Source organism: Macaca nemestrina, chromosome 20 (assembly GCF_043159975.1).
Source record: "Macaca nemestrina isolate mMacNem1 chromosome 20, mMacNem.hap1, whole genome shotgun sequence".
NCBI lineage: Eukaryota > Metazoa > Chordata > Mammalia > Primates > Cercopithecidae > Macaca > Macaca nemestrina.
In genome coordinates, this window is record NC_092144.1 from 10015045 (window position 1) to 10038968 (window position 23924).

Here is a 23924-nt window from a genome sequence, read left to right on the forward strand (position 1 = left end):
ACCGCTACGCCCCTGCGGGGAAGGCCGCGGCCACCGCCCACCCGCCCCACCCCCGGTGCTCCGGGCACCCAGCTGACATCTGGGGGCCCTTTCTCCACTCGCGGTTTCCTGCTTCCCTTCCGTTCCGACAGCGAAAACCGCTGCCCCACCCAGCTCACTCACCCTGGCGCCCTGGGAATTACTATTCTCTCCCCTCACCCACCGCATCCACGATCCCCGACCCCCGTCCTCATCCCCATCAACATCCGGGATGTGTAACTCTCCATCCCAGACTCAAAAATCTGAAGCCACCCGCGCTGTGATCATGCACAAGTCTTAATTTAATGGGTAAAAACATTAAATTATTACAACATTTTTTTCCAATAAAGCATAATAAATAGAATCCATTTCTTTTAAAACGCTGTACAAGAGACTGGAAAACAAGCTTCCAACAGAATATGAATAACTCATTCTACCTTCTTACTGATTTGGGACTCTCCCCCCACCCCCTGTGCCCGAAGCAACGTGCACACTTCAGGTCTCTGAGCACAGCCAGCCAAGGTCACCAGGTTCTAGGCTCCCTGGAGGTGATTTCACTCTTAAACGCTCTGCCCTTGGGTCTTGTCTGAGGCCCCAACAGCCTGGGGCGCAGAAAAAACTGAACCGTTTAGGTGGCTGTGGCCTGCAGGAGCCCTTCTCTGTCCAACACACCAAAAGGAGTGAGAAAAACAAATGAGAAACGTCCCCCAAATACCCACACACCCCAAAAACCAACACCTATAAGCCACAAACTGGTGCTCCTCCCCTACTGCGGCAGCGGGCAGGAGAAACAAGAAGAGAAAGTGTTTCTTCCCCTCTCTTCTGATACATAACCCCACGGGGTTCTCTTCCTGGATAGAGTGACCCCAGATCACAGCGGGGCCACCATGTGCCCCTGCAGGATGTCCACGAGGTCCTGAGCCCCTCTCTGCAGTGCCAGTTCCAGGGGTGTGAGACCCCTGGCGTCCCTGCGATGGAGATCAGATTCAGCCGCCAGAAAGCTGACCACAGCAGTGTGACCCTCTTGCACCGCCAGATGGATAGGAAGTGCCCCGGTGCCATCAGGCGCGTTGACATCAGCCCCGTGCTCCACTAGGACCTTCAGGGTGTCCAGGAATCCAGTGCGGGCTGCGTCATGGACTGGACTGGTGCCGGAGGTGTCCTGGACATTGGGGCTGGCACCTTGCTTCAGCAACTCCAGGGCGATGGCGGTGCTGCCAAACATCATGACCTGTGTGAGGGACAGAGGATCAGGAGGTCCTCAAGGGAGGGGTTTCCAAAAAAGGGGTTACTGGCCGGGCGCGGTGGCTCACGCCTGTAATCCCAGCACTTTGGGAGGCCGAGGCGGGCGGATCACGAGGTCAGGAGATCGAGACCATCCTGGCTAACACGGTGAAACCCCGTCTCTACTAAAAATGCAAAAAATTAGCCGGGCGAGGCGGCGGGCGCCTGTAGTCCCAGCTACTCGGGAGGCTGAGGCAGGAGAATGGCGTGAACCCGGGAGGCGGAGCTTGCAGTGAGCCGAGATCGCGCCATTGCACTCCAGCCTGGGCGACTAAGCGAGACTCTGTCTCAAAAAAAATAAAATAAAATAAAATAAAAAAATTAAAAAATTTTAAAAAAAGGGGTTACTGGAGAGAGAAGGGTCATCCAGAAAGAGGCATCTCCCCGGAACAGGAAATGCCAGAGGAGGGATCCTCTAGTGAACGGAGAAGCTGCATAAGCCCCCAGGGGACTGTTTGAGATGCAGAGAAAAAGTTCTCCTGGGAATAGGGACCCCCCCAAAAGCTGGTCACTCCCTTAAGAATGAGACCCCCCAACCCAGAGAACAGCCCCCATGGAAACTTTCAAGGAACCTAAGACTCTCCCGCAAGGGACCAAAGACGCCCCCAGATATGGGCAATCACCAGGAAATATAAAATCCCCTCCAGGAAATGGGCCCCCAGAGATGGAGAACTACCCCCAAAGAATTGATAGTCCTCATAAGGGAAAAGAGATGTCAAAGGAAAGCGAACCCCACCCCCTTCTCCAGGAATTAGCCTCCTCCTGTATAATGGTGATGTCACCTCAGAGTACCTGAGAGCTCCCTTCAGGAAGCGGGATTCCAAAAGCAATAATAAAAGAAGAGAAAAGAGACTCCTCTCTAAACTCTCCCAGGGAATATAAGGATGTCTTGCGATCTGACACTGTTCCTCCACCGGGGCCCCCACACTATAGCTAGGATCCGCATAATCTTTAGGAATGAAGACCCCACCCCCAAGTAACCAGATATGTCTCAGAGAGCCCCCTACAAAATGAGGAACCCCTGGAGACAGGACCTCTCCTTCCAGAGATCGGATCTCCCCATAGAAGCCCCAAGAAACGTGAGCCGTCCCCATGGAAACGGTATCCAAAGGAGCTGAACCCGCACCCACGGAATAAGAACCTCCCCAGGGAAAGTGAATCTTCCGCACTCAGAGAACCAGGAATCCTCCCAGAGAAGATGCTAAAAAGCTCTCCCCTCCCCCCACAACCTAGCCTCACCCACCACCCACCTTCGAAAGGGGACCGTGGGGGAACAATGAAAGCCTAGAGAAGAAGGACCGGTTTCCAGTGGGTCACCACCAGGGCCAGGAGACCAGAGGAGAGGGGCTCTGGGGTCTCGATCCTCACCCCGCCGAGCCACCCCGCCCCCGACCTGGGCCGGCCCGGCCTCACCTGCAGCGCCGTCTTGCCGAAGCGGTTGAGGGCGTCGGGATGCACCAGCTCGCGGTGCAGAAGGCGGCGCACCTCCTGCACGTCGCCCCGGGCCGCGGCCCCACTCAGCCGGTCGCCGGAGCGGACCTCCTCCAGCAGCATGTCGACACTGACGGCCTGCGAAGACCCCCGCCCCGCCCCAACCCGGCGCTGTCAGCACGGAGCAACCGGCGGGCGCTGGCCCGAGCAGCCCTCCCGGGACGCGGCCGCGGTGCGCCCGGCTGCTCTGCACTCCCGGCCCGGCTTCCCAGCCCAAGACCCCGGCCCTCCCAGCGGGCTCCTCCCCCTGTCAGCCGGAGGCAGGCGAGGGGCTGGGAGCTGGGCCCAACCCTCGGCCGCCGGCGGGGCCCTGCCCGGCGCCCGCCCCTTGGGGGCCGGGTCTCCCCCTAACTCACCCTCCCTCCTCCTTGCCGGGCGGGGTCTGCTCTGAGCCTGCGCCGCCGCCGCCGCCGAGGCAGCAGCCAGGGGGCGGAGCCAACGTGCTCCCGGCCACGCCCCGAACGCCGCGGATTTGTTTTCTTACAAACTCGCTACTGTGTAGCGAATCCGCGTTGCCCGGCGCGCGACCTTACGGCGTTCCTCCCGCAGGGCCTGCATAACCAATGGCTGCGCGTCGCCGGGGAAATTTCGAGCTCGGCGTGAAATGCGTTGTTCCTGATTGGTCAGAGCTCAGCAACCGATGGACCGCCGGCAATGGCGGGGTTTTCGGTTTTCAAATGAACCCGGCGGGCGGGAAAGACGGCCGCTTTAACTGACCCAGGGAGAAAGGTCAGGGGCAGGGTAGCGCGGGCTGCTCTGGGACCTCGGCGCCTCCTGGGGGAAGGGAGGCAGGGCTGGGGCCACCCAATCCGAGGTCCCACTACTAATAGATATTCATTGGCCCTTACTACGCGCTGGGCGCTTTATTTCATTCATTCATTCATTCACTGTGTGCAGGGGGCGTCCTGGGAGCTGGACGCGCACATTCAAGCAACTAAATAATATTAGATAGTGTCAAGCACCGTAATAAAGGGAAACGGGGAGACGGGGTGGATGAGGAAGGGATCACCCTGACTGGCTCAGACTGAGCCAAGAGGAAAGGAGCCTGCAACTGCCACGTGGGAAGGCCTGGGAGGACATAGTCGCAGCCAGACAGGGACTCAGGTCTTCGCTCAAAGATTTACTTAGTACCTCCTAGAGGTTCCCGAGTGGAGAGCACGCCAGGAGGCCCCTGCTGCAGGGACACCTATGGTCTGGGGCCAGAGACGATAGTTAATTTTTATTTATTTATGTATTTATTTTTGAGTCAGGGTCTCACTCCCGTCACCCAGGCCGGAGTGCAGTGGTGCGATCACAGCTCACTGCAGCCTCGACTTCCCCGGCTCAAGTGATCCTCCCGCCTCAGCCTCCCGAGTAGCTGGGACTACAGGGACTACTGGCTAATTTGTATTTTTAGTAGAGACGGGTTTTCACCATGTTGCCCAGGCTAGTGTTTTTTGTTTGTTTGTTGTTTGTGTTTTGCTTTTAAATACATTTCTTTTTTTTTATTTTGGGGTTCTTGCTATGTTGCCCAGGCTGGTCCCGAATTCCTGGGCTCAACGGATCCTTCTGCCTTGGCCTACAAAACTGTTGGGATTACAGGCGTGAGCTCCAGCGCCCCGCCAATAGTTAAATCTTTTTAGAATGGTAGAGGCGACTGACCCGATGAGCCTAGCCGTTGAAACAGAAAGGCAGTGAGGGCCTCCCTGAGGAGGTGACATTTGATTTGAGACTTAAAGGTGAGGGAGGGAGACTTGTGGTTATATGGGGAAAAGCGCACCAGCTGGGAGGCACAGCAGATGCTAAGGCCCAGAGGTGGGAGTGTGCCTGGTGTGGTACAGAGGAGGGGACAGCAGGTAGGTGGGGGATCGGGGTGGCAATTGTGCAGATCAAGCCGTGGCTTTTTTTTTTTTTTTTTTTTTTTTTGAGACGGAGTCTCGCTCTGTTGCCCAGGCTGGAGTGCAGTGGCGCGATCTTGTCTCACCGCAAGCTCCGCCTCCCGAGTTCACGCCATTCTCCTGCCTCAGCCTCCTGAGTAGCTGGGACTACAGGCGTACACTGTCACACCCGGCTAATTTTTTTGTATTTTTAGTGGAGACGGGGTTTCACCATATTAGCCAGGATGGTTTCAATCTCCTGACTTTGTGGCCCGCCTCGGCCTCTCCAAAGTGCTGGAATTACAGGCATGAGCCACCACGCCTGGGTTTTTTGTTTTTGTTTTTGTTTTCTGAGACAGTCTCTCTCTCTGTTGCCCACGCCCGACCAGGCCATGACTTTAATAAGATAGGAACGCCGAGCGCAGTGGCTCACGCCTGTAATCCCAACACTTTGGGAGGCTGAGGCAGGTGGATCACCTGAGGTCAGGAGTTCGAGACCTGTATGGCCGACATGGTGAAATCCCGTCTCTATTTAAAAATACTAAAATTGGCCTGGAGCAGTGGCTCACGCCTGTAATCCCAACACTTTGGGAGGCCAAGGAGGGCGGATCATGAGGTCAGGAGTTTGAGACCAGCCTGACCAACATGGTGAAACCCCGTCTCTACTAAAAATACAAAAATTAGCGGGGCATGGTAGTGCGCGCCTGTAATCCCAGCTACTAAGGAGGCTGAGACAGGAGAATCACTTGAACCTGGGAGGTGGAGGTTGCAGTGAGCCGAGATCACACCACTGTACTCCAGCCTGAGCAACAGAGCAAAAGAAGCTGGGCACAGTGGCTCATGCCTGTAATCCCAGCACTTTGGGAGGCCGAGGAGGGCAGATCATGAGGTCAGGAGTTCGAAACCAGCCTGGTCAACATGGTGAAACCCCATCTCTAATAAAAATACAAAAATTAGCTCGGCATGGTATTGGGCGCCTGTAATCCCAGCTACTCGGAAGGCTGAGGCAGGAGGATCACTTGAACCCGGGAGGCGGAGGTTGTGGTGAGCAGAGATCGCACCGCACTCCTCCAGCCTGGGTGACAGAGCGAGACTCCGTCTCAAAAAAAAAAAAAAAAAAAAAAAAAGCCGGGCGTGGTGGTGGGCGACTATAATCCCAGCTACTCTGGAGGCTGAGGCAGGAGAATTGCCTGAACCTGGGAGGCAGAGGTTGCAGTGAGCCGAGATCAGGACACTGCACTCCAGCTTGGACTACAGTGAGACTATCAAGAAGGAAAGAAAGAAGGAAAGAAGGAAAGAAGGAAGGAAGGAAGGAAAAAGAAAGAAAGAGAAAGAAAGAAAAGAAAGAAAGAAAGAAAGAGAGAGAGAGAGAGAGAGACAGAAAGAAAGAAAGAAAGAAAGAAAGAAAGAAAGAAAGAAAGAAAGAAAGAAAGAAAGAAAGAAAGAAAGAAAGAAAGAAAGAAAGAAAGAAAGAAGAAAGAAAGAAAGAAAGAAAGGAAGGAAAGAGAGAAAAGAAAGACGCGATGCTAACATGCGCCCTCTAGCGGCTTTTGGGGGAACAGACTGAAGGTGGGAAGCAAATCAACAGCAGAGGACCAGGGAGATGACCCGGGACTGAGGAATGGACACGTGTTGCCCACTCCCATTGCAGCACTTCAGTAATGTCCCCATTCAAAAAGCACATAGACAGCGGCTAGATTCATCTTTTTAATGACATCCTAAAATTCAGAGGAGGGGCCAGCGGGGCCTCTGGGCTCAGCAGCTGTGAAAGAGGGACACGCAACACCCGCTAAGGCAGGTCGTTGCAAGAAGGCACTCGTGAGGGGGACTTCAAGCCCCTCCTCTATTTCTTCATATAAAATCAGGGGGACGGGGAAAGCTCCAAGGGCGAGGGAAGCAGAGAGAGTTTCTCTCCCAGCTTATGGAATAAGGAAGATGTGAGGAAGGGGCGGGTGCTGGGAGCAAGAAACTGCCAAATCCAGGACCTGCCCTCACACAGACACACACAGCCCGCACCTTCCCTCCCTCTAAAATCTGCATCTGGGGCTGTAGGGAAGCCCCGTGTTCGAGCCCCCATCTCTTTTCCTAGCTGGTACGAAGTTGGTAATCTGCAGAGAAAGAATGAGGAGGGGCCATCTCAGAAATGGGGAGGGCGGCCAGTCACGGTGACTCACACTTATAATCCCAGCACTTTGGGAAGCCGAGGCGGGCAGATCACTTGAGGTCAGGGGTTCAAGACCAGCCTGGCCAACATGGTGAAACCCCATCTCTATTAAAACTAAAAAATTAGCTGGGCGCAGTGGTGGGTGCCTGTAATCCCAGCTACTTGGGAGGCTGAGGCATAAGAATCGCTTGAACCCGGGAGGTGGAGGTTGCAGTGAGCTGAGATTATGCCACTGTACTCCAGCCTGGGTGACAGAGTGAGACTCCATCTTGAAAAAGAAAAGAAATGGGGAGCGGTGGAAGGAAAAGGGACAGCCTCCCACACCCCCTCAATGTATCCCCTATCCCAGCACTTATGATCAACAAGGCTAAGAATGGTGCTAAACACAGGGACTGTAACCATAGCAACAAAGTGGTTTCCAGGCAGTAGATGGGAGTGCTATAGGTTCAGCCCCTTCTCCAAACTCATGACCACCCTAGAGCTGACAACTGCCCCCGCTTTTTTTTCCTTTTTTGAGCCAGGGTCTCACTTTTGCCCAGGCTGGCACGATCACAGCTCACTGCAGCCTCCACCTCCTAGGCTCAGATGATCCTTCCACCTCAACCTCCTGATTTGCTGGGACTACAGGTGTACACACCACACCTGGCTAATTTTTTTTTTTTTTTTTTTTTTGAGACAGAGTCTCGCTTTGTCGCCCAGGCTGGAGTGCAGTGGCCAGATCTCAGCTCACTGCAAACTCCGCCTCCGGAGCAGCTGGGGCTACAGGCGCCCGCCACCTAGCCCAGCTAGTTTTTTGTATTTTTTAGTAGAGACAGGGTTTCACCGGGTTAGCCAGGATGGTCTCGATCTCCTGACTTCGTGATCCACCCGTCTCGGCCTCCCAAAGTGCTGGGATTACAGGCTTGAGCCACCGCACCCGGCCCCCGCACCTGGCTAATTTTTATACTTTTTTGTAGTGCAGGGGTTTTGCTGTGTTGCCAAGGCTGGTCTGGAACTCCTGAGCTCAAGCGGTCCTCCCACCTCAGCCTCCCAAAGTGCTGGAATTACAGATGTGAGCCACCACACCCAGCCAACTGCCCTCATTTTAAAGACGTGCAAACCGAGGCCCAGGGTGCCATGACAAGAAGGGACCGTTCGCTTTTTTTTCCTTTTTTTTTTTTTTTTTGTTTTGAGACAGGGTGTCTGTCGCCCAGGCGGGAGTGCAGTGGCGGGATCTCAACTCACCGCAACCTTCGCCTCCTGGGTTCAAGCAATTCTGCCTCAGCCTCCTGAGTAGCTTGGATTATAGGCACATGCCACCAGGCATGGCTAATTTTTGTGTTTTTAGTAGAAACAAGGTTTCACCATGTTGGCCAGGTTGGTCTCCACCCGCCTTGGCCTCCCAAAGTGCTGGGATTACACGCGTGAACCACCACACCCGACCCTCGTTGGTTTTCTGAGCTAGAATGTGGTGAAACCCCCGAGTCCCTACCCACTGCCTTTCCCTCACCCCATTGTCCCCAGGAGCTGGGCTGCCTTACCGCCACTCTGGGTGATGTAGCGAACCCAGGGCAGGGCCTGGTAACCACTTTTCTCAATGATCTTCATGTATCGGACCTAGAAGGGAATGAAAAGAGGTGGTCCAGGATTGCAGGAGGGAGCAGGCCAGGGCCAGGGAGAAAGAGATGGCTTAGGCCAAGGGGCTACATGGCACAGGCTGGGATCGATGAGAGGACATCACATGGTCTTGGCGGGACAAGGTGGCACAAGCAAGGGAATGGTGAATGGCTTTGGAGGTGGAGAAGGGACAGAAGTGAACAAGCCAGTGGGGAACGAGGTGGCACAGGCCGGGGGAGAGGGAGCCCAGACTGTGGGCAGATAAAGGTAACACTGCTCTAGGGAAAGACCAGGCAACCTTCAGAGGAGTGTTAACACAGGCCAGGGGACTGAGGTGACTCGAGCCAAGGGACAGGAGAGAGGGGAACCCACCAAAGTCAAGGGGAGGAGCCTCCCTGCCCGCTTATCTCACCTGGATCCCAGAGACAGTGAAGTAGGGGATCTCAAACTTGACCCCGATGGGGGGCCGGCCCTCCACCTCCTCCTTTTCCACGCTGGGGAGGCCAAAGTGGGCTCGCATCAAGTACTCCTTGCCCCCCTGAGGGAACATGGGGGCATTAGGCACACCAGGGCCCCCCTACGCTCCTGAGACCTTCCTTACAGCAACCCCCGGAGCAAGATCTGCTCACAGCCTATTTCACAGACAGGAAAATAAACGCTCTTTAGCCTGGGCAACATAGTGAGATCCCATCTCTACAAAAGTTTAAAAATTAGCCGGGTACAGTGGAACATGCCTGTAGTTTCAACTACTCGGGAGGGTGAGGCAGGAGGATCCCTTGAGTCTGGGAGTTTGAGGCTGTAGTAAGGCGTGATCGCACCACTACACTCTAACCTGGGTGACATTCACCAGGGAAGATTCTGATTGCAAAACCCAATCAGGGTTTTTTTTCTTTTTTTAACTACCATGTCCTGTTTTACAGGCACTGATGATCCACCTCTCCCAAGATCACGGGGACAAACTAAAACCTCTAGCAGCCAAGGGATGTGGGTCACCTGATCCTGCCCACTTCACAGATGGGCAAACTGAGCCTCCTTAAGTGAAAATGGGTTTCCCAAACCCACCCAGCTCAGCAAAGCAATAGTGAGGAAGTTGAACCCAGGGCTGGTTTCTTCGAGACATTGGCAGGGGGATATTTAAATCTACTCACTTCCCGTCATGGAAGTTTACCCATCTTTGAAATAAACTGGCCTGGTTCCTAGCTTGATCACTCCCACAAAATAATCACTTGCATACATATGTACCTCTCTGATGTATTTGTATTTCTTTCTTCTTAATTTTTTTTCTTGAGACAGTGTCACTCCATCACCCAGACTAGAATGTGGTGGCGCGATCTCAGCTCACTGCAACCTCCACCTCCCAGGTTCAAGTGATTCTCCTGCCTCAGCCTCCTGAGTAGCTGGGATTACAGGCACGCGCCCCTATGCCCAGCTAATTTTTGTATTTTTAGTAGAGACGGGGTTTCACCATGTTGGTCAGCTGTTCTTGAACTCCTAACCTCAGCTGATCCACCTGCTTCAGCCTCCCAAAGTGGTAGGATTACAGGTAGGAGCCACCACGCCCGGCTCCTTAATTTTTTTTTTTTTTTGAGACAGAGTCTCGCTCTGTCACCCAGGCTGGAGTGTACAGTGGCACGATCTCAACTCACTGCAACTTCTGCCTCCCTGGTTCAAGCAATTCTCCTGTCTCAGTCTCTTGAGTAGCTGGGATTACAGGCATGTGCCACCACACCTAGCTAATTTTTTTTTTTTTTTTTTTTTTTTTTTTGAGACGGAGTCTCGCTCTGTCGCCCAGGCTGGAGTGCAGTGGCCGGATCTCAGCTCACTGCAAGCTCCGCCTCCCGGGTTCACGCCATTCTCCGGCCTCAGCCTCCCGAGTAGCTGGGACTACAGGCGCCCGCCACCTCGCCCGGCTAGTTTTTTTTTTTTTTTCTTAATAGAGACGGGGTTTCACTGTGTTAGCCAGGATGGTTTCGATCTCCTGACCTCGTGATCCGCCCGTCTCGGCCTCCCAAAGTGCTGGGATTACAGGCTTGAGCCACCGCGCCCGGCCAATTTTTATAATTTTAGTAGAGATGGGGTTTCACCATGTTGGCCAGGCTGGTCTCAAACTCCTGACCTCGTGATCCGCTCACCTCTCAACCTCCCAAAGTGCTGGGATTTCAGGCGTGAGCCACTGCACCCATCTCCTCTTAATATTTTTATAGAGGTAGGGTCTCACTGTATTCTCCAGGCTGGTCTCCAGCTCCTGGGTTCAAACAATCTGCCATGTCAGCTTCTCAAAGTGCTGGCATTCCAGTCATGAGCCACCACACCTGACTGGGTCTCTGATTTACTCTCTGCCTTGTTCTCATGCCTCCTGGGCAGCCCCTACACTACTCCAGTTCCCTCCACCCCCAGATCCCCCGCCGGTCCCTGGTGCTTACCGGGAAAGACTTAATACTCCAAATCACGACGTTTCTCTCTGGCACATACTTGGCGCTGCCCACACTGGTCTTGAATCTGGGGGAGTCAGCATCGCTGGGTACAGGCACAGCTATCTCCACGCTGTTGGCCACTGACTGTTTCTTAAACTGCCCCTTGGCCTGTCAGGAGAGCATGAAGAATTCGCTTGCTCATCCTTCAAATATTCACCAAGCCCTTTTATTTACTTATTTTTTTTTGAGACGGAGTCTCGCTCTGTCGCCCAGGCTGGAGTGCAGTGGTGAGATCTCAGCTCACTGAAAGCTCCGCCTCCTGGGTTCATGCCATTCTCTTGCCTCAGTCTCCCGAGTAGCTGGGACTACAGGCACCCGCCACCACGCCCGGCTAGTTTTTTTTACATGTTTAGTAGAGACGGGGTTTCACCATGTTAGCCAGGATGGTCTCGATCTCCTGACCTCGTGATCCACCCGCCTTGGCCTCCCAAAGTGCTGGGATTACAGGCGTGAGCCACCGCGCCCGGCCAGACTTTGTTTTTTCTTTTTTTTTTTGGAGATGAAGTCTAGCTCTGTCATCCAGGCTAGGGTCCTTGTCTCACTGCAACCTCCTCTTCCTGGGCTCAAGCAATCCTCCCACCTCAGCCTCCCAACTATCTGGGACTACAGGCACTCACCACTGGGCTAATTTTTGTATTTTTTGTAGAAATAGGTTTCACCATGTTGCCCAGGCTGGTCTCAAAGTCCTGGGTTTAAGTGATCTAATCATCCCAGCCTCCCAAAGTGCTGGGATTACAGGTGTGAGCCACCACGCCCACCCGAAATCATGTATTGTTAATAAGCGTTCCCCCAAGGCCCACCTTGACCATGATCTCCACGCGGCTGTGGGAGAACTTCTCAATGACAGACTCAATCCAGATCAGTGGCTTGACCTGTGGGAAGAAGGGGGAGTTCTTGGAGACAGGTCACTCTCTTTCTTTTTTTTTTTTTGAGACAGAGTCTCGCTTCTTCACCCAGGCTGGAGTGCCATGGCGTGATCTCGGCTCACTGCAACCTCCACCTCCCGGATTCAAGCAATTCTCCTGCCTCAGCCTCCCCAGTAGCTGGGATTACAGGCATGTGCCACCACACCTGGCTAATTTTTGTATTTTTAGTAGACACGGGGCTTCACCCTGTTGGCCAGGCTGGTCTCGAACTCCTGTCCTCAAGTGATCCACCCGACTCAGCCTCCAAAAGTGTTGGATTACAGGCGTGAGCCACCGCGCTGGGCCCAGCGTCACTCTGCAGCCTACCCCATCCTACCCCACCCACATGTGGCTGGACCCCGCCTCACCTGGGTGCTGAGGCGGTAGGACATGAGCTCAAAGTCACCGTCAGGCGGGATGAAGGAGATGGTGCGGTCGTTGTCAAAGCGAGAGAGCCGCACGCACTGGTGGAATTTTACATCCTCCAGCTCTACCGATTTGTTCTTGCCGCCTGAAACTCAGAGTGGAGAGTGCAGAGTTACCCTAGGGAACAGGAGAGGATCCCTCCCTACCTTCCCTGCCCACCACTATCACCGATGTCACATATGGGGAAACTGAGGCCCAGAGAGGATGAATAAAAACTGGGAGAGTAGAGCTGGAATCCAAACCTAGCATCTGTACCCACAGGGCCTGGAATTTTTTTTTTTTTTTTTTTTTTTTTTTTGAGACAGAGTTTCACTCTTGTTGCCCAGACTGGAGTGCAATGGCACGATCTTGGCTCACCACAACCTCCACCTCCCGAATTCAAGCAATTCTCCTGCCTCAGCCTCCTGAGTAGCTGGGATTACAGGCATGTGCCACCACTCCCGGCTAATTTTGTATTTTTAGTGGAGACGGAGTTTCTACACGTTAGTCAGGCTGGTCTCAAACTCCCGACCTCAGGTGATCTGCCTGTCCCGGCCTCCCAAAGTGCTGGGATTACAGGCGTGAGCCACCACACCTGGCAGTGTCTGACTTTTAAATATGATGCTGAGGCCGGGCGTGGTGGCTCACACCTGTAATCCCAGCACTTTGGGAGGCCGAGACAGGTGGATCACAAGGTAAAGAGATCGAGACCATCCTGGCCAACGTGGTAAAACCCTGTCTCTACTAAAAATACAAAAAAAAAAAATTAGCAGGGCGTGGTGGCACTTGCCTGTAGTCCCAGCTACTCGGGAGGCTGAGGCAGGAGAATCGCTTGAACCCAGGAGGCAGAGGTTGCAGTGAGCTGGGATCATGCCACTGCACTCCAGCCTGGTGACAGAGCGAGACTCCATCTCAAATAAATAAATAAATAAGATGCTGAGCCAGGCACAGTAGTTCACACCTGTACTCCTAGCACTTTGGGAGGCCAAGACAGGAGGATCGCTTGAGGCCAGGAGATTAGACCAGCCTGGGCAACAAAGCGAGACCCCCGTCTCTATAAAAAATTTAAAAAGTAGGTGGTCCATGCCTGTGGTCCCAGCTACTCGAGAGGCTGTGGTGGGAGGATCACTTGAGCCTCGGAGGTCAAGGCTGCAGTGAGCTATGATCACACCACTACACTCCAGCCTGAGCGACACAGCAAGACCGCATCTCTAAATAAATAAATACATAAATAAGATGTTATGGGCCGGGCGCGGTGGCTCACGCCTGTAATCCCAGCACTTTGGGAGGCCGAGGCGGGTGGATCACAAGGTCAGGAGATCGAGACCACGGTGAAACCCCGTCTCCACTAAAAATACAAAATATTAGCTGGGCGCGGTGGCGGGCGCCTGTAGTCCCAGCTACTCAGGAGGCTGAGGCAGGAGAATGGCGTGAACCCAGGAAGCGGAGCTTGCCGTGAGCCGAGATCGCGCCACTGCACTCCAGCCTGGGCGATAGAGCGAGACTCCGTCTCAAAAAAAAAAAAAAAAAAGAAAGATGTTATAATGTCTCCTCCTCCCAGTGGGATATCATCTCTGTAAGAACGAGGGTTTGTCTTTTTCTTCACTGCTGTGTCCTCAGAGCCTAAAACTGCACCTGGCACCCAACAGTCGCTCAATCATGAAATAGCCTTTGAAACAGTCTTTGAAACAGTCAACCACTGGCTGCAATACTGGCCGTGACCAGCAGATGGCGTGGGAGCACTTATTTCAAAACCGGCGGCGATTCTCTAAGTCCCCACGTGGGCCAGGTTTGCGACTCCCCTGTGCACTTCTCAGAAGAAAGGTCCCCTAAATACTTACGGCCAGTGAGCTCGAAGAGCACGCGGTCATTGAGGCCCAGCCGCAGCTCTGGCATTCCCGACAGAAAAACCTTGAGCTTGATGGTACCAACGATCTCGCTCAGCAGGACGCTGCCGTTGGCGTTGACCTGAGGATGGATGTGGGGGGTGGTCAGCAGGCATCCAGCTCCCTCTCCCGCAGCCAGGCCCTGGAAGGGGTGCGGGGGAGGTATGCGGGCTTACCAGCAGGTTGACAGACTCTATGACATCAATGAAGACCTCGTTCTTCTTATACTTGATACCCTCAGAGCGCCAGGACACAGCGTTAGTGACAGTGGGTGGCACCCGTGACTTGCCTGTCTCCAGCTTGTTGCTCTGCTGAGTGATGTACCTGGAGTGAGGGCGGCAGGGACAGGCAGCTGGACACAGGGACACCTCTGTGGACCTCCTCCAGTTACTTACACCCACAGTCCAGCCTGCCCCCAGGGGTCCACTCACTCCTGCAGGATCTTGCTGTCGGTGGTCTGCGGGAAGCCAAAGTCCATGAGCTCATCCAGCAACTCATAGACGATGACAAAGTTGTCCCGGATGCTCTCCTCCTCCAGCTCCTTGAAGTATTCGCAGAATACCTGGGGGTCAGGGGAGAGAGACACCCACAAAAGTGTGGCTAAGGGCTGGGCACAGTAGCTCATGCCTGTAACCCCAGCACCTTGGGAAGCCAAGGCACAAGGATCACTTGAGGTGAGTTCCAGACCAGCCTGGGCAACACAGTGAGCCCCTATCTCTAACAACAACAAAAATTTTATTAGGAGGTCGAGGCCTCAGTGGGCCATGAGGATGCCACTGGAGGAGGCACTCCAGCCTGGGCAACAGAATAAGATCCTGTCTCAAAAACAAAAAAGGCCAGGCATGGTGGCTCATGCCTGTAATCCCAATAATGGGAGGCCGAGGCAGGCAGATCACTTGAGGTCAGGAGTTTGAGACCAGCCTGACCAACATGGTGAAAGCCCGTCTCTACTAAAAATACAAAAATTAGCCAGGCATGGTGGCACCTGCCTGTAACTGCAGCAACTAGGGAGGCTGAAGCAAGAGAATTGCTTGAACCCAGGAGGTAGAGGTTACAGTGAGCTGAGATTGTGCCACTATACTCCAGCCTGGGCAACAAAGTGAGACCCTATCTCAAAAAAAGAAAAGAAAAGAAAGTGTGCTGAATGCTTGAAAAAGTAGGCAAAAAAGGCCAGGTGTGGTGGCTTTTTTTTTGAGACTAAGTCTCACAGTGTTGCCCAGGCTGGAGGGCAGTGGCGAGATCTCTGCTCACCACAACCTCCGCCTTCCAGGTTCAGGTGATTCTACTGCTTCAGCTTCCCCAGTAGCTGGGATTACAGGTGCACGACACCATGCCCGGCTAATTTTTGTATTTTTAGTAGAGACAGGGTTTCTCCATGTTGGCCAGGCTGGTCTCAAACTCCTGACCTCAAGTGATCCACCCGCTTCAGCCTCCAAAAGTGCTTTGATTACAGGCGTGAGCCACCGTGCCCAGCCTCTACTAAAAAAAATTTTTTTAATTAGTGGGGCATGGTGTCTCAAAAAAAAAGAAAAGAAAGAAACAAGCCAGGGATGGTGGCTTATATCTGTACTCACAGCACTTTAGGCGGCTGAGGTGGGTGGATCACTGAGGTCAGGAGTTTGAGACCAGCCTGGCCAAATACAGAAAATTAGCTGGGTGTGGTGGCACATGCCTGTAATCCCAGGTACTCAGGAGGCTGATTCAGGAGAATCCCTTGAACCCAGGAGGCTGAGGCTGAGAACCCAGAGGTTGAGGTGAGCTGAGATTGTGCCATTGCAGCCTGAGCAACAAAAGCGAAACTCTGTCTCAAAAGAAGGGAAGGGTCCAGGTGCGGTGGCTCATGCCTGTAATCCCAGCACTTTGGGAGGCTGAGGGGGGTGGATCACCTGAGGTCAGGAGTTCAAGACCAGCCTCACCGACATGGAGAAACCCTATCTCCACTAAAAATACAAAAAAATTAGCCGGGCATGGTGGTGCATGCCTGTAATCCCAGCTGCTCAGGAAGGCTGAGGCAGGAGAATCACCTGAACCTGGGAGGCAGAGGTTGTGGTGAGCAGAGATCACACCATTGTACTCTACCTTGGGCAACAAGAGCAAAACGCTATATCAAAAAAAGAAGAAGAAGAAGGGAAGGGAGGGGAGGGGAAGGGCTTCCAGACTTTTTTTTTTTTTTTTTTGAGATGGAGTCTCACTCTCACCCAGGCTGGAGTGCAGTGGTGTGATCTTGGCTCACTGCAACCTCTGCCCTCCAAGTTTAAGCGATTCTACTGCCTTAGCCTCCAGAGTAGCTGGGATTACAGGCAGTTGCCACCACACCCGGCTAATTTTTGTATTTTTAGTAGAGAAGGGGTTTCACCATGTTGCCCAAGCTGGTCTCGAACTCCTGGCCTCAAGTGATCCGCCCGCCTTGGCCTCCCAAAATGCTGGGATTACAGGCATAAGCCACTGTGCGTGGCCTTTTTTTCTTTTTTTTTTTTTAAAGCACAGAGACAAGAAGTCACTTGCTCAAGGTCACACAGCGAGGAAGCAGGGAACCTGGGATTGGATGCCAAGTCTTCCAGCTTAGCTGAGCCGTACACTCTCTGAGACATTCTTGGTCCCTGCCCTTTAGGGAGAGATGACTTCATAAGTAGCTGATGAGATGCAGAGTGATGGGGCTTTGATGGTGGATGTACAGGGACACGAACAAGGCCCCAGGGAAGGGCTGAGTGTGGTGGCTCCCACACTTTGGGAGGCCGAGGCAGGAGGATTGCTTCAATCTAGAAGTTCTAGACCAGCCTGGGCAATATAGCAAGACCCCGTCTCTACCAGAAAAAAAAAAAAGAAGGCCCAGAGAGATCTGGGAAGGCTTCCTATCAGAAAAGGATTTTGAAAGAGGCTGGCAAGAGGGGTAGACAGATAGACCAGTCAGCCAATGGGACGCTAGTACCCACCTCTATTGTCTTATACAGGAAGGAGTACACCAGGGAGGCATTGGCGTTCTTCGATGTGGTGGCCACCACTGGGGGCAGCAAGGTTAAGGAAAAGGTGTCATTTATGGAGGAGTAAATGGAATACAGACCCTGAACCTCCACCCTGTCCCTTGCCACCGCCCTCATCTCTACCTGCCCCTGCCCACTAGCCTGAGCCACAGAGATGTGCTGGGCAATGCCTGTCCTCAGCCCACCCTCTCTCGGCCTGAGGTGCCACCATCGCCAATACCCCCCACACCCACCCCCAGGGACACCACGTGGGGTGGATACAGTAGAGGTTGCTGTGTTTGATCCATAGGAAGTGGACTTCGCCGTGGCTCAGCAGCGGGGCCAGGGCGCCTTCCTCCTCCCTCTGTACCAGCAGAGGCATGAAGTGCTCAATCTTGCTCATGGCCACATCGCCCTTGTAATTGCGGCTGATCAACGGCTGAGGGTGGGAGGAAAGGACCTGGTCACCACCAGCATCCAGGAACCTACCATGCTGCGGGGGCACAGTGCCCGGTTCTGACCCTACTTCCTAGCTGAGGGGCTCGGGCAAGGCTCTGCCGCCTTGTGCCTGTTTCCCGCTCTATAAAATGGGAGTGTGATGATAACAGCTAAATGGGTCTAGGACCCTCACTAAGCGCCAGGCTGTGTTTTAGTAAAGAGTAGGCGACAGCTGGACACAGTGGCTTATGCCTGTAATCCCAGCATTTTGGGAGGATGAGGCGGGTGGATCATAAGGTCAAGAGATCGAGACCATCCTGGCCAACATGGTGAAACCCCGTCTTTACTAAAAATACAAAAAATTAGTCGGATGTGGTGATGCGCACCTATAGTCCCAGCTACTCGGGAGGCTGAGGCAGGAGGGTCACTTGAACCTGGGAGGCGGAGGTTGCAGTGAGTTGAGATCGCGGCACTGCACTCCAGCCTGGCGACAGAGCAAGACTCTGTCTCAAAAGAAGAAAGAGAAAGAAAGAGAGAAAGGGAGGGAGGAAGGGAAGGCAGGCAGGCAGGCAGGCAGGCAGGCAGGAAGGCAGGCAACTAAAACATGAGTAGATGTTTGCTAACTTATTAGTTCTTGCCACAACCCTGTGGGGTAGATGTTATCATCATCTCAATTTCACATAGGAGAAGTGAGGTTAGAAACCATGTCCGTTGGAAGCATATGGAAACTGGCGATTGATCTAAGTCATCCTGGGTCCAGAATCCCTGCTGCTGCCCCAGACTTCATTTGCACCAAAGTGGGATTATTTAAAAAAAGAAAAAGACAAAGAAAGAAAAGTCCAGGTGCAATGACTCACTCATGTAATCCCACTGCTTCGGGAGACCGAGGCAGGAGAATCGCTTGAGGCCAGGAGTTTGAGACCGGTTTTGGCAACATAGCGGGATTCCTCTACAAAAAATTTCAAGAATTAGCTGAGCATGGTGGCCTGCAACTGTGTAGTCACAGCTACTCTGGAGTCTGAGGCAGGAGGATCGATTGAACCTAGGAGGTTGAGGCTGCAGTGAGCTGTGATTATACTACTGCATTCCAGCCTGGGCAACAGAGTGAGACCCTGAAGAAAAGAAGGAAGGAAGGAAGGAAGGAAGGAAGGAAGGAAGGAAGGAAGGAAGGAAGGAAGGAAGGAAGGAAGGAAGGAAGGAAGGAGGAAGGAAGGAAGGAAGGAAGGAGGGAAGGGAGGAAGGAAGGAGGGAGGGAGGGAGGGAGGGAGGGAAGGAAGGTAGGAAGGAAGGGGAGAGAAAGAAAGAAAGAAAAGAAGGAAAGAAAAGAAAAAGAAAGGAAAGGAAGGAAAGGACGAAGGATAAAAAAAGGAAAAAGAAAAATGATTGTTCATATGATTGTGCCTGGTAGTCAGGAAGCCATCCATAATACTGAACACTTCTGGCTGGGCGTGGTGGCTCACACCTTTAATCCCAGCACTTTAGGAGGCTGAGGCGGGCAGATCATGAGGTCAAGAGATCAAGACCATCCTGGCTAACATGGTGAAACACCGTCTCTACTAAAAATATAAAGATTAGCTGGGTGTTGTGGCACATGCCTGTAATCCCAGCTACTCGGGAGGCTCAGGCACGAGAATCACTTGAACCCAGGAGGTGAAGGTTGCAGTGAGCTGAAATCACACCAGCCTGGTGACAGAGCGAGACTCCGTCTCAAAAAAAAAAAAAAGAAAAAAAGAGTTACTACTTCCTAAGGTTGTTTCGTCCAGCATCTGAACAGGGAGGACCCATGGCAGGTTCTCAAACATCTTAGTTCTCACTATTAATATTAACGGGAATATTATTTTCATCGCCACTCTTATTTTGGCTATTAAATGACAGGACAGGCTGGCTGCTGTGGCTTACACCTGTCATCCCAACACTTTGGGAGACTGAAGCAGGGGATAGCTGGGGCCCAGGAGTTCAAGACCATCCTGGGCAACATAGCGAGACACCATCTCTACAAAAAAATAAAAATAGGCCAGATGTGGCTGGGCGCAGTGGCTCATGTCTGTACTCCCAGCACTTTGGGAGGCCGAGGTGGGTGGATCACGAGGTCAAGAGATTGAGACCAGCTGGGCGCGGTGGCTCACGCCTGTAATCCCAGCACTTTGGGAGGCCGAGGCGGGCGGATCACAAGGTCAGGAGATCGAGACCACAGTGAAACCCCGTCTCTACTAAAGATACAAAAAATTAGCCGGGCGCGGTTGTGGGCGCCTGTAGTCCCAGCTACTCGGGAGGCTGAGGCAGGAGAATGGCGTGAACCCAGGAGGTGGAGCTTGCAGTGAGCCGAGATCGCGCCACTGCACTACAGCCTGGGCGACAGAGCAAGACTCTGTCTCAAAAAAAAAAAAAAAAAAAGAGATTGAGACCATCCTGGCCAACATGGTGAAACCCCATCTCTACTAAATATACAAAAAATTAGCTGGGCATGATGGCACGCGCCTGTAATCCCAGCTACTCAGGAGGCTGAGGCAGGAGAATCACTTGAACTCGAGAGGTGGAGGTTGCAGTGAGCCAAGATCATGCTGTTGCACTCCAGCTTGGGCGACAAGGTGAGACTCCATCTCAAAAAAATAAAAAATAAAAATACAAAAATTAACCAGGCATGGTGGCACACACCTGTAGTCCCGGCTACTCAGGAAGCTGAGGCAGGAGAGTTGCTTGAATCTGGGAGGTGGAGGTTGCGGTGAGCCAAGATGGAGCCACTGCACTCCAGCCTGAGTGACAGAGCAAGACTCCATTAAAAAAAAAAAATTAAAAATAGCCAGGCATGGCTGGGCGCGGTGGCTCATGCCTGTAATCTCAGCACTTTGGGGGGCCAAGGCGGGCAGACCACCTGAGGTCAGGAGTTTGAGACCAGCCTGCCCAAGATGGTGAAACCCCGTCTCTACTAAAAATACAAAAAAATTAGCCTGGTGTGGTGGTGGGCACCTGTAATCCCAGCTACTCAGGAGGCTAAGGCAGTAGAATCGCTTGAACCCGGGAGGCAGAGGTCGCAGTGAGCCAGGATAGCACCACTGCACTCCCGCCTGAGTAACAAGAGTGAAACTCCACCTCAAAAAAAAGCCGGGCATGGAGGGGTCAGCCAGCAGGCCCAGCTACTCAGGAGTTTGAGACCAGCTTTGGCAACATAGCGGGATCCCTCTGCAAAAAAATGTCAAGAATTAGCCAGGCATGGTGGCCTGCACCTGTGTAGTCACAGCTACTCCAGAGACCGAGGCAGGAGGATCGCTTGAGCCCAGAAATTTCAGGATGCAGTGAGCTATGATTGCACCACTACACTCAAGCCTGGGAGACAGCAAGAGACCCTGTCTCCAAATTAAAAAAAGACAAGAGGAATAAAAGGACTTCAGGAAGAGGCAAGGCAGCCACAGATCGGGGGAGTTAGAGGCCCTTGTTCCAGCTGCCTTCCCCAGGTATTAACACTGTGGATGCCGACGGTGATGGAGATAATTTCAATTTGCTGAGTCCCTAATATTTCCAGAAAGGCCACTGTGCTAAGTAGTTTACACGCAGCGAGTTGTATTAATTCTCATTGGGTGGGGACCTCTGTTGCTCCCATTTTTACATACAGAGAAACTGAGGCCCTGGGAGGCGATCGCCTTGGCCTCAGGCACAAAGCGAGTGAATGCTGGAGGTGGGATTTGACCCGGGATTTCCAGGGATTGCGGGGGCGGGGGGTTGTTCCCAGGCCCCTTGCTGGGGCCTCCGTGGCCTGCGCGGAGGGGTCGCCCCTGAATCCCCGGGAGCGAGACCTCACCTGTCCGTCTCCCAACTCCTCATGCCCAGCCTCACCTTGCCCTTGACGTCGAGAATGAAGACAGCCGAGGCGGACATGGTGGCAGCTGAGGGACCTAGGAGGCGGGCAGGGAGCGCCGGGAGGCGACAGCGGCGCCGCTTCCTTCTTCCTGCGGAAGCGCCTGCGCCCAGGTGAGAGCCCAGGTGTGTGCGTCTTAAAGGGGAGGCGGCCAGGTGAGCAGCGCTGTCGGCCAACGTGAAGATGGCTGCGGGGCCGGGAGAGGTACTACGACTTCAGATGCGTCTGCTGCCCCCCTTCACTTTCCCTAGCCACCCAGCAGTAATGACGGGTGGAGACCCCAGACCAGTCATCCATCCTTCCATCCATTCATTCATCCTTCCTTTCATTCATCTGTCCATTCACCATCCAACCATGCATCCTTCCATTCTTGCATTCATTAATCCATCCATTCATTAATCCATCCATGCATCCACTCATTTAGCCATCTTCCATCAATTCATTGATCCATCCATCCGGCATCCATTTATTCATCCATTTTTGCATTCATTTATTTATTCATCTATCCATTATCCATCCATCCATCCATTTATTCATCCATTCATTCATCCATTCTAACATTCATCAATTTATTCATCTATCCATCCATCCATCTGTTCATCCATTCTTGCATTAATTTATTCACCTAAACATTTATCAATCCATCCATCCATCCATCCATTCATCCATTCTTGTATTCATTAATTAATTCATCTATCCATTCATCCACCCATCTATCCATCCATTCATTCATCCTATCATTAATTCATCCATCCATTCATCTTGTTTCTCCTCAGTCTCACCCACACACGTCAGCCCCAGTACAACAGGGACTTTGTCTGGTTCATGTTTATGTCCCTAGTGCTCAGCACTGAGTGCTCAAAATTTGTCCAATTCATTCATTCACTCATTCATATAATAAATTTTACTGGTGAATTTTACTGAGTGAATTTGAAATACTCATTCATTCAGTAACAGGAACTGTGGACCAGAACAAATGTACTTGCTTTTATTATTCTTACAAATTACTCTTATTCATTCCAAAAAACCTTTTTTTTTTTTTTTTTTTTTTTGAGATAGAGTCTCGCTCTGTTGCCCATGCTGGAGTGCAGTGGCATGATTTTGGCTCACTGCAACCTCTGCCTCCCAGGTTCAAGCAATCCTCCTGCCTCTAGTAGCTGGGATTACAGGCAAGCACCGCCACACCCGGCTAATTTTTTTTTTTCTTTTTTTTTGAGACGGAGTCTCGCTCTGTCACCCAGGCTGGAGTGCAGTGGGGTGATCTCGGCTCACTGCAAGCTCCGCCTCCCGGGTTCACACCATTCTCCTGCCTCAGCCTCCGGAGTAGCTGGGACTACAGGCGCCCACCACCGTGCCCGGCTAATTTTTTGTATTTTTAGTAGACACGGGGTTTTACCGTGTTAGCCAGGATGATCTCGATCTCCTGACCTCAGGTGATCCACCTGCCACGGCTTCCCAAAGTGCTGGGATTACAGGTGTGAGCTACTGCACCCAGCCAAAAAACCGTTTTTTGTAGAGACAGGGTCTCACTCTGTACCCTAGACTGGAGTGCAGTGATGCAATCATGGCTCACTGCAGCCTCGACTTCCTGGGCTCAAGCCATCCTTCTACCTCAGCCTCCCTAGTAACTAGAACTACAGGCACAAACCGCCACACCTAGTTAGTTTTTTTTGAGACGGAGTTTTGCTCTTGTTGCCCAGGCTGGAGTGCAATGACACGATCTCAGCTCACTGAAACCTCCGCCACCTGGGTTCAAGCAATTCTCCTGCCTCAGCCTCCCACGTAACTGGGATTACGGACATGAGCCACCACGCCCAGCTAATTTTTTTGTATTTTTGGTAGACATGGGGTTTCTCCATGTTAGTCAGGCTGGTCTCGAACTCACGACCTCAGGTGATCCACCTGCCTTGGCATCCCAAAGTGCTGGGATTACAGGCATGAACCACCACTCCTAGTCACACTTAGCTTTTTTTTTTTTTTTTTTTTTTTGAGATGGAGTCTCGTCCTGTCACCCAGGCTGGAGTGCAATGATGTGATCTCTGCTCACTGCAACCTCTGCCTCCCAGGTTCAAGCGATTCTCCTGCCTCAGCCTCCTGAGTAACTGGGATTACAGGCGTGCGCCACCATGCCCGGCTAATTTTTTGTATCTTTAGTAGAGACGGGGTTTCACTATGTTGCCCAGGCTGGTCATGAACTCCCGACCTCGTGATCCACCTGCCTTGGCCTCCCAAAATGCTAGGATTACAGGCGTGAGCCACTGCACCTGGCCCATACCTAGCTAACTTTTTTTTGGTTGTTTTTGTTCTATGTTTTAGATGGAGTCTGGCTTTGTCACCCAGGCTGGAGTGCAATGGCTCAATCTCTGGTCACTGCAACCTCTGCCTCCCAGCTTCAAGCAATTCTCTGCCTCAGCCTCCCAAGTGGCTGGGATTACAGGTGCCTGCTACCATGCCCGGCTAATTTTTTTTTTTTTTTTTTTTTTGTATTTTTAGTAGAGATGGGGTTTCACCATCTTAGCCAGGCTGGTCTTGAACTCCTGACCTTGTGATCCACCCACCTCAGCTTCCCAAAGTGCTGGATTACAGGCATGAGC

At 52.6% G+C, this 23924-nt stretch overlaps 2 protein-coding genes across 3 annotated transcripts; both read right to left on the reverse strand.

Annotated features, from left to right (window-relative positions):
- Nucleotides 1-299: 299 nt before the first annotated feature.
- On the reverse strand, nucleotides 300-3349 carry LOC105475371 (cyclin dependent kinase inhibitor 2D). The gene is made up of 3 exons (XM_011730599.2): nucleotides 3150-3349; nucleotides 2716-2871; nucleotides 300-1249 (listed from the first exon to the last, which is right to left on the reverse strand). The coding sequence occupies exons 2-3, from the start codon at nucleotides 2854-2856 to the stop codon at nucleotides 890-892; spliced, it is 501 nt and encodes a 166-aa protein (XP_011728901.1). The 5' UTR covers nucleotides 2857-2871; nucleotides 3150-3349; the 3' UTR covers nucleotides 300-889.
- A 2994-nt stretch (nucleotides 3350-6343) lies between these two features.
- On the reverse strand, nucleotides 6344-21431 carry LOC105475316 (adaptor related protein complex 1 subunit mu 2). Of its 2 annotated transcripts, none has more exons than XM_071086282.1 (12): nucleotides 21309-21431; nucleotides 17322-17478; nucleotides 17013-17080; nucleotides 14511-14641; nucleotides 14256-14403; nucleotides 14035-14161; nucleotides 12157-12299; nucleotides 11684-11755; nucleotides 10833-10991; nucleotides 8822-8947; nucleotides 8334-8409; nucleotides 6344-6757 (listed from the first exon to the last, which is right to left on the reverse strand). In XM_071086282.1, the coding sequence occupies exons 1-12, from the start codon at nucleotides 21348-21350 to the stop codon at nucleotides 6735-6737; spliced, it is 1272 nt and encodes a 423-aa protein (XP_070942383.1). In that variant the 5' UTR covers nucleotides 21351-21431; the 3' UTR covers nucleotides 6344-6734. The 2 variants fall into 2 exon arrangements, with proteins under 2 accessions (XP_070942383.1, XP_070942382.1); XM_071086281.1 differs by having other exon boundaries at nucleotides 12157-12305.
- Between the last annotated feature and the right edge of the window lie 2493 nt (nucleotides 21432-23924).

What these genes read in the sequence shown, in the direction of transcription:
- LOC105475371 (XM_011730599.2), bottom strand. Translation starts at nt 2,856, where the DNA reads ATGCTGCTGGAGGAGGTCCGCTCCGGCGACCGGCTGAGTGGGGCCGCG. An exon ending in TCGGCAAGACGGCGCTGCAG is followed by an intron (nt 1,250 to 2,715) that starts GTGAGGCCGGGC and finishes TCCCTCACACAG; the next exon opens with GTCATGATGTTTGGCAGCAC.
- LOC105475316 (XM_071086281.1), bottom strand. Translation starts at nt 21,350, where the DNA reads ATGTCCGCCTCGGCTGTCTTCATTCTCGACGTCAAGGGCAAG. An exon ending in TCCTGTATAAGACAATAGAG is followed by an intron (nt 14,642 to 17,012) that starts GTGGGTACTAGC and finishes CCTGACCCCCAG; the next exon opens with GTATTCTGCGAATACTTCAA. An exon ending in GCGTGGAGATCATGGTCAAG is followed by an intron (nt 10,992 to 11,683) that starts GTGGGCCTTGGG and finishes CTCTCCTGACAG; the next exon opens with GCCAAGGGGCAGTTTAAGAA.